This window comes from Aethalodelphis obliquidens, unplaced genomic scaffold (genome assembly GCF_003676395.1).
Source record: "Aethalodelphis obliquidens isolate GAN/ISIS:26980383/991018 unplaced genomic scaffold, ASM367639v1 scaffold8, whole genome shotgun sequence".
NCBI classification, from domain to species: domain Eukaryota; kingdom Metazoa; phylum Chordata; class Mammalia; order Artiodactyla; family Delphinidae; genus Aethalodelphis; species Aethalodelphis obliquidens.
In genome coordinates this window covers 29,135,419-29,149,190 of record NW_020837952.1, presented here as the reverse complement: position 1 = coordinate 29,149,190, position 13,772 = coordinate 29,135,419, and the positions used below count along the sequence as shown (strand labels likewise).

The 13,772-nt window shown below is 39.8% G+C and overlaps 1 protein-coding gene across 1 annotated transcript in view; it reads right to left on the bottom strand.

Annotated features, from left to right (window-relative positions):
• Window positions 1-220: 220 nt before the first annotated feature.
• TMTC2 (transmembrane O-mannosyltransferase targeting cadherins 2) overlaps window positions 221-13,772 on the bottom strand; it is a 429,464-nt gene continuing 415,912 nt past the window's right edge. The window contains exon 12 of the mRNA XM_027107120.1: window positions 221-316. Within this exon, the coding sequence (XP_026962921.1) occupies window positions 302-316 (15 nt within the window). The 3' untranslated portion in view covers window positions 221-301. The remainder of the gene's footprint in view (window positions 317-13,772) is intronic.

Genomic DNA, 13,772 nt, shown 5'->3' with positions numbered 1-13,772 from the left:
TTCACTTCCCACCTCAGAGAGATAACAAAAGCGATCAGGTATCAAAACCCTCGGTTCACTGCTACCCAAATCAGTAAACCTATTGATGACCACGGCCATTTTTTTATGCTTTACTGCTGTTTCTGGAGAAATGACATCCTTCTTCCTATTCATGCATCAATTAATTCAACAATAAATCATTGTAGAATGCTTTGAATTTCACCTTCTTTGGGGAAACTCACCCATTGGTTATCTTCTCTTTTTTCTATATCTTCAGTCTCTTCCTCCTTACTGAATACTTCCCAGCAGCATTTAAACACGTTCAAATTTGCCTCATCTTAAAGAAACAAATGTACAAAAACAAAACAGTTATTCCCTTCACCCTAGCTTCCTAATCCCCCAGTTCTTACCCACGGTTGTCCTTTCCTTCCCAAACTACTCATATAAGATATCGCTTCCTCTTGCTTATCTCCACTTCTACTCCTCCATTTACTTCTCAACCCACCCCAAATGGCTTTCAGCCCAACCATTCTTCTGAATATGCTCACTTTTATATCACTAATGACTTCTATAGAGCAAAATTCAAGACAGCAAATCCCAAAATCCAACTTTTCACCCCTTCTCTTGCTTGAAGTATCATCAGCATTCAAAATTGTTAGCTGCTCCCTTTTTCTGGAAATAATTTGCTTCCTTGGCTTCTCTGATTCCATATTCTCTCCCATCTCTTTTCCCCCCGTATTTCTATGGCCTCTCCCTCTCTGCCTCCATTGACAGCAGTACATTTTAATGTCTCTCAGGACTCAGTCCTAGGCCATATTTTCTTCTCATCCTGTGTGTCTAATCAATTCTACCTACTCTTACAAATTGAATGACCTCCTCAAACTTTATCTCCATTTCAGAATTCTCTACTGACCATCAGGTCCATTTCCCATCTATCCCTGACTTCTCTAGTTGAAGAAAGCAACCCAAATTCACTTTTCAAACACTGCGTTTATTACCTCCACTCATTCCCAGAGCTGTCAATGCAATCCTTGTTCCCTGCATCAGTAAATAGAAGCACAAGTGACCAAGTTATTCAAGCCAGAAACTCGAAAGTCACTTGCCTCCTTTCCACCCTTCACACCTTCATAGCCAAACATGTATCCTAAAAATTCTACCTTCTAATAGCTCTAGAATCTGTCTACATTGCTCCCTAATCAAAGTTCCAGTTATTGTTCAACTTCTCGACTACAATAGAGTAATATATTGTAATATACTCTATAATATATATAATAGAGTAATATATTGTAATATACTCTATAATATATATAATAGAGTAATATATTGTAATATACTCTATAATATATATAATAGAGTAATATATTGTAATGTACTCTACTGGTATACCCTTGTGATTGCATTCTTAAAACTGAAGCCAGACTGAGCTTATAAAATGCAATTTCTACTGTATATCTCCCTGCTTAGAAGCTTGAATGTTTTTTACATTTTCACTATATATATTTGCTTCCATATATAATAGATACCATTTTATTTATGTATTTAAATTTTTTATACATGAACTACATCCTAGATATTCCTTTGGAACTTGCCTTTTTAACTAAACATCTTATTTTTTAAATGTTATCCTCAACTATTCATAAGCTCCAAGGCACTTTTTTTCAACTCATGAACAGGGTTCCACTGTATGACTAAACCAGGGTTTCTTTATTTACCCCTCTACTGAGGACTATTATGTTAGTCCCACTTTTTCACTGTAATAAAAAATGCTGTGATTAAGTTTCTTGAAAATGTCTCTTGTGCATATAAGTGAGGTCTCTAAAATAGATACCTAAAAGACAAATGCAAGGTCATGGGGATTGTACTTTTTGAGCTTCACTAGATACTACATCATTACATAGGACTGATATACTCCAACTTCAGGATAGTGGCTATCTGGGAGGAAGAAAGAAGTGGCTATCTGGAAAGACAGGGAGGAAGAAGAAGAAGAAGAAAGACAGGGATTTTAGCTGAAGTGAAATATTTTATTTCTTCAAACCCTGTGAGGCAAATGCAAACTACTAGGCTCGATGATGACTACAGAGGTATTTAATGTATTATTTTTTTACATTATTTTGTCCTTTTACAATATTTAGTAATTTAAAATATTTTAAATCAAGCTTTCAGTGTTTCTCATTATCTTAGAATAAAAGTTAAGCCTTTTACTGTGACTTACAAGGCCCCCCTTGATCTGGTTTTCATTGGTATTTCCAACCTCATTAAAGAAAACACAGTGCTCTCATTTGACCTCTTCAAATGGGGTTGGATCTCTGGGAATGCAGGGTCTTCACACATTTTCCTGATCCTAAATCACTGAATATACTGAATTCCCACATTTTAGCTAGTTGTTTTAGTTATTCTGTTAATTATTTCACTGCCAGAATATCATTTTTGAACATGGCTTGAGGCACCATTGCTTTTCCTCCAATTTTTCCCACGGTCACTTACTTATTTAATTCCTTCTCAGCTCTCAGATCTCAGCTTAAATGTTACTTCCTCAGGAACCCTTTCCTGACCCTCTGAGGCTGTTTAATTTCCCCTCAATATACACTTTCATACCACTCTTTACTTCCCATTTTGCAACATCCCTTACATTTGTAATTATTTCTTCAATATCTATCTTTAAACAATAATTTATTGATTGATTTACTCGTTTGCACCTATCACCCCCATTAGACTCTAAGCCCCGTTAGGACAGAAACTGTGTCTGTCTTGCTCAAAACTCTATTTCCAGCACCCAGCACAATGCTAAACACATACACGTTGAATCAATAGTCACTGGAGAATGAAAGTGTCAGAGAACCAGTGTTATGCAAATAATAATAAAATGAGAATCACTTTGCCACAGACCTGTGAGATACTGAGGGCATAAAGCAGCAAGACCTTGGGGCCCATATGAATACATGTGGTTCAGGTTGATGTTAAGTCAACTTTCCATATCTGGTGTGATAGTTGGTGCAGGATGCAACAAGAATGGGACACACGGGCTTCCCTGGTGGTGTAGTGGTTGAGAGTCCGCCTGCCAATGCAGGGGATACGGGTTCGTGCCCCGGTCTGGGAAGATCCCACATGCCGCGGAGCGGCTAGGCCCGTGAGCCACGGCCGCTGAGCCTGTGCATCTGGAGCCTGTGCTCCGCAACGGAAGAGGCCACAACAGTGAGAAGCCTGTGTACCGCATAAAAAAAAAAAAAAAGAATGGGACACACAATGGTCTGAGCCACAAGCAAGACCAACCAGATGTGGAACCAAACACTAGCCTTTTGAGGAACAGGAGACATCATTGGGATGATCAGAGAAGTGACCAGAATGGCAGAATGTCGTGTCTTAGTCAGGAGCTCTACAGTTACAAGCCCTTGCGAGAAGGTATCAATTTATCACAGAGTGAGTAGGGGCAGAATCATAGAAACAAAGAACTCTTATTATTATTGCTGCTCTATCACACAAACACTTGATTATTTTGTCACTGGATCACAAAATGAAGACTAGATAAGTGAAATATTTTCATAATTCTATGTGACGTGGCAGAGCTGGAAATCGTAGGTCTACGCTATTAGTTTTATCTAAAATACAGAAATATAAAGTGTGTTAGATCTTTAAGTAAGGGCAGATCTAAGGCAAAGAGAGTTCAAGTTTGCAAACAATCTATGGCTTTCAATAAAACATCTGTTTTTAACTTTGTACCTGATCAGTTGCTGCAAGTCATCTACTTCCTAAGAAAATCCTTATTTATGCTATGTATACGTGCAGAGTTGAATAAAACATCCAGAAATATCTTTCCCTTCAAAAATTATTTTTTAAAAATGAGTTATTTTGTCTACTTGATCCTAAATCACTGAATTGACGGAATTCCCACATTTTGGCTAGTTGCTTTAGTTATTGTTATTTCACTGCCAAAATATCATTTTTGACATAAACCTGGCATAGAAAATGAAAATGTAAGCTGTCTGAAGAAGCAACTCTTTACATCCACCAGTTCTCTCACACCTCTTGCAGTTACCCTAGTGATGTTATAAAACATATTACTTTCCTGACCTCCTAAGACATTCTCTGGGGCCAGTACCCTAGACCCCATAATTCACTCAAAAGCCAAAGCTATTGTCAAGGCAGCAGTAATATACCCAAGAGCCTCGATAAATAATTCACTGAATGCGTTCATTTCCAGAAGATGCACTCGGCTATGAACCTGGTTCTTCTTCAAGACAGTGCAAATATTGCCTCAAAATTGAAGAGCTAGTTCAACATGGAGCACCTACTGGGAAGGCTGAGGTAGAAAGACAAATTTTAGTCTACAAACATTAAAGCAGATTGTACATGCTTGCTAACTTGCGATTGTATTGCTGTCTTCCAGAGCAGCATTTGCAACCACAGGGTGGGAGAGGCAGGGAGAGAACCCACAGACTGGGGAATGAAGAGAAGTTTGTGGATCCTACAAGCACTTCCTTGTGATGGCCCAGGGAGGAAGCCAAACCCCCAGAGGGCTGTGGCCTCTAGAGGTGAGGGTGATCCAGAATCAGTGTGTCACCTATTTCCTCCTCTCCAGCTGACGTGCATTCACTGCTTCTCTAGTTAGCCTCACTGAAAGAGCAGGTAAAAATCCTTGTCCCCTGCCATTTAAGCAAGTGGAATTGTATTCAGTTTAACATTTCTCACGTGAGGCATACTGTACCTTTCTGCAAAGATAACGATCATCTGTGTGGCTTTGGCACACTGCCAGCATTTTCACTGGGCACTTCCCTCTTCTCGCCACTCCTGCTTATCATTAAGTCTGGCATGTGTCCTCCCTGGTTACCACAGAGACATCAGCTGGACTAGCCCATGTGGTCTCTCGGGTCTGGAGACTTCTGCCTCAGAGTCACTACTGGAATGTGGGAAACTTTAGAAAGGCTAGGAGGCCATGTGCCTAGGATATTAAGTCCTTGGGAGTGACATCCGAGGGAAATCTTTGCCCCTTTGCCGAACCTAACACAGTGTCTGTCAAAAATACCCGATCAATCATTCTTTTCAATATGCTGTCTTTTCTATTTTGAATATAAGCCACATGAGGGCAGAAACTATATCTTTCTTGCTCACTATGTGCCTGAAACATGGTAGTGATTCAAGAAATATATGGTGAGTGAATAAATGTTTAGGGGATGGATGTATGGATGTATGTATGTATAGATGGATGGATAAATGGATGGATGGATGGATGGATGGATGGATGGATAAATGAATGGGTGATGGGCAAACATCTTCTCATGGGTCTTTGGGTTTCACAGAGTTCAATATTATTTGAAATGAATCATCCCAATATCCCTACAAAATGGCATTAAGAAAGAAGAAAGCCTTGTTAAAGACTCTGCTAGGTAAAATTAGTGATATAAAAAAAAGAAAGGCCCTTTAAGACCTCTGTGTATATTAACCTCACTAGTATTCCTAAACTGAATATTATTTGCATTATGCAATCTGAACATGCTTAATTCTAGTAAATGAACATATGAGCAGTTGCTAGAGTAGGAGAGACTATTTGTGTTTTCCCTGGGATCTGCCCTGTCAATCGCACCTCTAAATGCAACTACAATAATTAGTGCCTTTAATCAATTTCCAGACCTCTTTGTTCCATAGACTGTAAAGTTCAGGGAAGGCATTTCATGAGTGAGACTGTTGGGAAGACTCATATCTTCCACGGCAGTGGGCATGTGCGTGAGGAAGGAGAGGGAGGTTCCCCTGTTCTCAAGCTTTCAAATCCTGTCTGTGGTGGAGGCAGCAACACAACTATGTCTTTGAAAATCTAAAACATCACTTAGCTCTCTCCCAGATGCCTTAGTGCCCCTATCATATTAGCTCTGTTGGCATCTGGAGGAAAAAGCTTCTAAGGCATTTTATTTTCTGTGAACTTGGAGCCACGTGCAAATACAATTTTTTTTTCTTTTTTGATGAGGAGTCCCTGCTAATATTTAATAATGTGATCCTGTGCTATGAAAACAGTTTCTCCGGTTGAAGAATAAACATAGGCAACATTCCAGGGCAGGCAAGGCTGAAAAACTTATTATTACTATTTCACCTCAATAATACTAGTCTGAGGCAACTAGTTTCATGGAAAATGTGTGTGGACCTGCACGCGTAAATAAACACTGCCAGAAAATTGCAGAAACATTGAACATCCATTCAAGGACCAAAGAAGAAAACGGCTAGACTCATTAATGACACATCTTCCAGGGTTATTGGTCCTTAGGAGACCAGCTATTTTAATTTTTTGGTCTTCTTACATTTGTTAGAAGTTATGCTGAAAACTTTTGTACCTGCACAGAGGAAGGGACAATAAACAAGAAAACAAAATCTCCGTTACCACCAGGAAAGAGAAAAACTAGTGATCTGATGAGACATGGTAAAAGAAAAATCTGGAAAACTGGTAGTTTGATAGACTTTGGTGACCATTTTTCCTAAAATGAAATAAAAATTTAAGGAAATGTGATGTTGCACTTTGACCTTCACCACTCCTAGAGTTCCAGTACACTGTAAAATCTGTTCTCCTAATTTCCATCTTCATCTTTGAGATTGCAGTAGCCTCCCAGGACTTTGTCCTATGCATAAAGTTATTATCCCCTTTTGTATCAGGCCTGTTGTAAATGTTCATTATAATCACTGCTGCTTAATTTAGCAGATGGTTGGAACTGAACTATGCTTCTCGGGGGAATTAAATATGGCTATGTCATTTCCCAAGTTGATGTAAAAGATGTAATTTGAGATCAAGCAATGTTTCAGATTCAGTACTAGTTCAGAATCATTGCCATAGATGTTTTCTTTTCTCCACTTCTATAATTTTGAACATCTAAGATGAACTGCGTTGATGTTCCAATTTTTTACGTTTAATATTCTTCAACAAAGAAATAAACATGAATAAATTATTGTACACAAATCCCACATTTTACTACATGATTGATCAGGAGTCCCCAAAGGAATTTTCCTATTGTGTTTGTGTTCTCATCTGTTGTCAGCAAATACAAGGTGGATAGAAATTATTTCTTACACCAAACTTCTGATACACCGCCCATGAATACCTTGCACTGCTCTCAAGATATCGGTGGTCAGATATAATTAGCACGAAACAGAGAGGCTTCATCTAAAAAAATGTCATCTATGTTTTTTGTTCAATGGATATTCAACTGGCTGAGAATTATTTTAGCAGCATCACACATTTTCAAAGACAAGAAACTGAAAAGGAGAGATTGTTCATAGTCCCCAGTCTGTCTCTAAATAACAGGGTCCTTCTCCCCACCCTAGCATCTCTTCCAAAAAGGAAGTATTTCTAAACCAAGATTTCACCATTCAAAAGGACTTATTCCTATACGTTATTCAACTGTTTTGAACTTCCAATTTCTATGCTCTCCCAGCCACCAACTATTCCTGTTGATTTTTACTTTGGACACTACAGGAAGCAAAAGAGGGGTAATATTTGAGGGTGGGCATAGAGGGTTGATACACTCAGGGGAGCTCATTACTATGCCATTATATTTTGTATATAGAAGCTTTCTTCTGAGGAAGTAAAGAATCTTAATTTCAAATAGGAAGTCAGCTTTGCAATTGCCCTGTGAAAATGGCAAATTATATTAAAACAGGCAGACATCTTCTAGTGAGTGCTGGGATTGTAACAGAAGGTAGTTAGGTGACCTGGGTTTGTGTTTGTGTCTGTCACTTGCTAGCACTTTAGACTTCAGATTTCTCTGTTTTCATATCCTCTTCATAACTACAAATTATGGCCATGAAGAGGAATAGAATAGCGTATGTATATAATAATGTATATGAATAATATATACACATTATTTTATATATGAATATTTATATATATTATATATATTCATATATAAAATAAGGTATTTCATATAAGTAAAATAATGTGTACATAAATAATATATATAAATATATATAATAATGTGGATACATTCCATATATATTCGGACGTTCTCTATGAATAATAAAAATACTGTTTGTGTAAAGATATTTTTAACATTATTGTTATCAGTAACCTCTCCCCTCTCTTCAGAGAAGTTGAGAGAAAGGAATGGTAAGATGCCATCCACAGGCACCCTTGTGCCCTGCCTCAGATGGTTTTCACCTCTGCTGCTTCCCTCCTCGGCACCCCCCAAGGAGATAAAGGAACAGATGTACACTATTCCCTGCGCTTGGTCAGCTACATGCTTTGTATCCCAATCATGAGGATGGCAGCTACTGTGGTGGTGATAAATAGTAGTCCAGCCCGGCTGAAATAGGTTTGCAGCTGGCTTCCCAAGAGAAACCTTCTCTCGGCCTGGCAGAGGGGAAACGGCATAAGTTTTTTGTTTGTTTTTTTTTTTTTTGCGGTACGCGGGCCTCTCACTGTTGTGGCCTCTCCCGCCGCGGAGCACAGGCTCCGGACGCGCAGGCCCAGCGGCCATGGCCCACGGGCCCAGCCGCTCCGCGGCATGTGGGATCTTCCCGGACCGGGGCACGAACCCGTGTGTCCTGCATCGGCAGGCGGACTCTCAACCACTGCGCCACCAGGGAAGCCCGGCATAAGTTTTATAGTCAGACAAGCTCACTTTCTAATCATGGTTTATCGCTTATCTACCACCAGTTGAATCCTGGGCAGTTACTCAATCCTTGTAATTCTTGTAATCTTGATTCCCTCCTACTAGATTAAAAAGAACTGAACTACCCTTTTAGGATATTGTAAGGCTTAAGTAAGAAATCAAAGTGAAGCTTCTGATGCAGTTTTGATCACTAAATAGGTCTTTAATACGTGGTATATCCTGTCTTTATTCCATCTTCAATTCTTTTTCTATTCTTCTGGCAGCATCCAAGAAGCTATCAGGACCATTCATTGCAGACTCCTTCTCTCTGAACCAGTATTCCTCAGCCCATCCCCCCACAAACCAGCATCTCCCCTAGAAAAAGTGGTTTTTCTTCCTATAAACTTCAATGACATTCATTGGAGAAGTTATCCTTTTGTCATAATTTCTTGTGATCCAAAGTAGCTTTCCAATTAATTCTTTATTAGGATTATTATTGTATTTTGCAAAACAGACGATGGGAGAAAGCATCTCCCATAAGAGCTAAAGAGCTCTTATGTGCTTTTCCTTTACACCGCAGCATTTTGGTTTATAAATTTTTGTCTCAAACTTAGTTTCATTTGAAACCAAGGAAAGCTTTTCATCTGCAGCCTGTTCTTTTATGAGGATTTACAAACGTTTATAGTCAGTTTTGCTGTCAGTTTCCATTTCTTTTTCTTGAGTTCCCTAGTGGTTATGCCAAGAATATAATCGGTTGTGTGATTCACAGATAAATTTTTCTAGCAAACACTGATAAAAGAGTAATGGTTATTAAAATTTCATATGATAAAGAGTTAATTCAAAGAATCTGAATTTGAAACTATATGAGACCTTCAAGATCACTTGCTTCGATACCTTATTTTTAAACAGCTACCGTGATAGAACATTTGCAAATGTCATGGTGTGTTCTACTACACGCATCACATATTGTCTAAATTCCATATGATTTCCATTTAACAGATGAAAAAGTTGAGGATCTGAAAGGTTTAATAAATTTTCCAAGGTCAGGTGGCAGAGAAAGATCTAGACACTGCTGATTCTTAACCTTGGCTCTTTTCACTAAGCAATGATTATTGTTTTAAGCAATAATTATTGTTTTATGTGAGAGGTAATTGAAACCGAGGGCTCGTCGTTGATTGGAAGGGGGTGACGGAGCTGGGATGAGACATCTCGGCTCTTGAATACCCAATTTAGTCTGCATTTTGACCGTATCACCCATTAAGATATTATGAGATGGGCTTCCATCATATTTTTCTTGAGGGTTTTCATTTATATTGAGGAATTAAACACAAACATGGTTCCCTGACTTGCTACTTGGTTTCAGTTTTCCATTTGTGTTCATGTTTTCTTTTTCATAATTCTCCACTTCTAATTCCATTGAATTATTTCTTTTTGTTACATAGGGCCTTTTAAATCTTCTCCATAACTTAAGGGATAGGTAAGGAATGAATGAATGAAGTATAAATAGCCCTGTAGAGAAGTGAAAAATGCATGAGCAAATGAAATAGTTTAGGGCTCTAAAAAATGTGGTGTTTTGAATATAAATGATGCTTCTTCTCCTCTCTGCCCTATACTTCACTCTCCTCTATATGTTAAAGCATCATGTGCTGCATGGACATCATACACTGCATGTCCTGGAGAAGTACCGCCAGGCTGAGGTCCACAAGAAGTAACCAGGAACACTTTGGGAATTTTTACAGCAATGGCGTGAACCACCTTGATTTGCTCAGGCCTTTTCACCCACCGCTTGGCTGGATCCAGTTTCCAATTTAGGGCTCTTTACGCTGGCTTTTGATTCTACCTCCAGTGCTTGGACTTGATGGCTGAGTAAGTCTGACTCTCCAGGCTTGGGTCTTCCCAGCTTTCCCAGGCCTTGGCTGAAGCATATAGAGCCTTCTCTCCTTTCTCCTTCAGGATCCATTCCTCTCCTGGCCTAGCCCCCAGGTCTCAAAATCCTGCTCTCTGCTCAATGGAAATGTGTTCAAGCCAAGACTGTTCGTCCCTGTTCATCAGACATATTTCCCCAAGGCAGTGATGAATGTATCCATGTCTTTCCAACATTATATGGTCTCCTCAGCATAGTAAACATTAACACAATGCAAAGCACAATTTTTAAAAATCCAGGAGGTTGGTAAAGAATGTGGCCATAAAGTAAAATGAAAGTCTTTATATGAGCAATAACTTTGATGTGGGTGTAATAGACATAGCTAACCACTTGATCACACAGCACCAGGGATCATCTTCAATTCAAGGGGAAAAGAAGTAGAAGTGTATTGTGCCACCTATCTTGCCTCCCAAATTCTCATGGTGCCCACTCCTGCTACACCACCTTTTCTCTCTCAGCCTGTATCTATGGCCTCACGGGGAGTTCCCTATATTCAGTTGACAGAGGAAGAGAATCCTGATTTACAGATGGTTCTGCACAATATGCAGGGACCTCCTAGAAGTGGACGCTGCAGGATCACAGTTCCTCGCTGGGACATCCCTGAAGGACAGTGGTGAAGGGAAATCCTCGCTGAGGGCAGGGCTTCAGGCAGTGTACCCGGATGTTCACTTGGCTTGGAAAGGTAATTAGCCAGACGTGCAGACATACCAATTCACGGACTATGGCCAATGGTTTGGCTGGATGGTCAGGAAGGAATATGATTGGAAAACTGATGACAAGGAAATCTGGGGACAATTGATGACAAATATTTGGATAGACCTCTCTGAGTGGGCAAAGATGTGAAGATATTTGTGTCCCATGTGAATGCTCACCAAAAGGTGACTTAGCAAAGGAACATTTTGATAACTAAGTGGGAAAAGATGACCTATCCTGTGGGTACGAATCACCCTCTTTCCCCAGCCACCCCTGTCATCACCTAATGGGCTCATGAACAAAGTGGCCATGGTGGCCAGGATAAAAGTCATGCATGGTGTAAGCAACATGGACTTCCACTCACCAAAGCCAATCTGGCTATGGCCTTGCTGAGTGCCCAATCTGCCAGCCATAAAAGACCAACCCTGAGCCCCCCATATGGTACCATTCCTCAGGGTGATCAGCCAGCTACCTGTAGCAGGTTGACCATATTGGATGGCTTGCATCATAATAAGGGCAGCATTTTTTTCTTATTGGAATACACACTTACTTTGGATACGGATTTACTTTCCCTGAAATGCTTCTGCAAAACCACCACCCGTGGACTTATAGAATGCCTTATCTACTGCCATGTTTTACATTACTTCTTATCAAGGAACTCAATTCACAGCAAGTGAAGATTGGCAATGGGCCCATGCTCATGTAATTCACTGGTCATCCTGAATCAGCTGGTTTGATAACGGGTGAAATGGCCTTTTGAAGACTGAGTTACAGTGACAGCTAGATGGCAATACCTTGCAGGACTGCAGCTAGGTTCTCCAGAAGGCTGTATATGCTCAGAATCAGCATCCAATATATGGTGCTGTCTCTCCAATAGCCAGGATTCATGAGCCCAGGAATCAAAGGGTAAAAATGGGAAATTCACTACACATCATTACTCCTAGTGACCCACTGGCAAAGTTTTTGGTTCCTGCTCTCTTGACCTTACGCCCTACCAGCCTAGAGGTCTTATCCAGAGAGAAGAATGTTTTTACCAGGAGACACAATAATTCCATTGAACTGGAAGTTAAGACTGCCACCTGGTCACTTTATACTCCTCATGCCTCTGAATCAACAAGTAAAGAAGGGAATTATGGTGTTGGCTGGGGTGATTGACCCTGACTATCAAGGGATATTGGACTATTATTCTATAATGGAGGTAAGGAAGAGCATGTCTAGAATACAGGAGACCCTGTAGGGCGTCTCTTACTATTACCATGCTCTGTGATTAAGATCAATGTAAAACTTCAACAACCTAATCCAGGCAGCACTACTAATGGCTCAGAAGCTTCAGGAATAAAGGTTTGGGTCACTCCACCAGGTAAAGAATCACGACCAGCTGAGGTACTTGCTGAAGGCAAAGAAAATACAGAATCGGTGGTAGAAGAAGATAGGCATAAATATCAGCTACAAGCATGTGACCAGTTACAGAAACATGGACTGTACTGTCATGAGTATTTCCTCCTTATTTTGGTATGGATATTTGTGTGAGTGTGTGTGTACAACTTGTGATGGCTAATTTTACATGTCAGCTTGACTGGGCTATGGGGTGTTCAGACATTTGGACAAACATTATCCTGGATGTGTCTCTGAGGGTGTTTCTGCACGAGATTAACATTTGAATTATAGACTGAATAAAACACAGTGCCCTCCCATGGGTGAACTTCATGAGTGTCTGAACAGAACAAAAGGTTCAGTAAGGGAGAATCTGCTTTCTCTGCCTGACTGTCTTCAAGCTGGGACATAACTATTCTGCTGCCTTTGGACCCAGACTCAGACTGGAACTTATACCTTTCACACTCCTGGTTCTTGGACTTGAACTTGCACTTGGACTGGAACGGTATTGTTCCAGCTGATGGTATTATCAGCTCCCCTAAGTCTCCAGAAGATCTTGGGACTTCTCAGCTTCCACAATCTTGTGAGCCAATTCTCCTCATAAGCCAATATATCCTATTCATTCTAGTTGTGTTTCTTGGGAGAACTCTAATATACCTGTTCAACACTTAATCACTACTTATCACTTTATAAATTATTTGTGAGATCATTTATGGTCTGACTACATGTCCCCTGAGTGTATTACAATAGCAATAGCTATTGTTAGTATTATTACAATGTAGTAATTACCAAACTACCCACTACAGCAACAGTAATGACATCCAACCGTTGTTTTACACCTAAAAAAATGCCAGGCACTGTCTTTAGTACTTTATATGTATTAATTCATGCAATCCCTACAACAAACCTGTGAGTTAGATATCATTATGATTCGAATTTACAAATAAGGAAACTGAGGCACAGAGAGGTTAATTAACATACTCAAATATTGGGTTGGCCAAAATGTTCGTTCGGGTTTCTCTGCAACATCTTACAGAAAAACGTGAACGAACATTTTGGCCAGCCAAATTCATGCTGCAGCCAGGACTTGAAACCCAGCAGGCTGGACCTAGATCTCCATCATGCAAACTGTAGCTTATATTATTTTGCTTTGGAATTCCATAATGGAGGGCAGTAGCCTTCACACTATATTCTCTGCACCTAATACATCAGAAAAGTAGCTTGAAAGTATAGTAGTA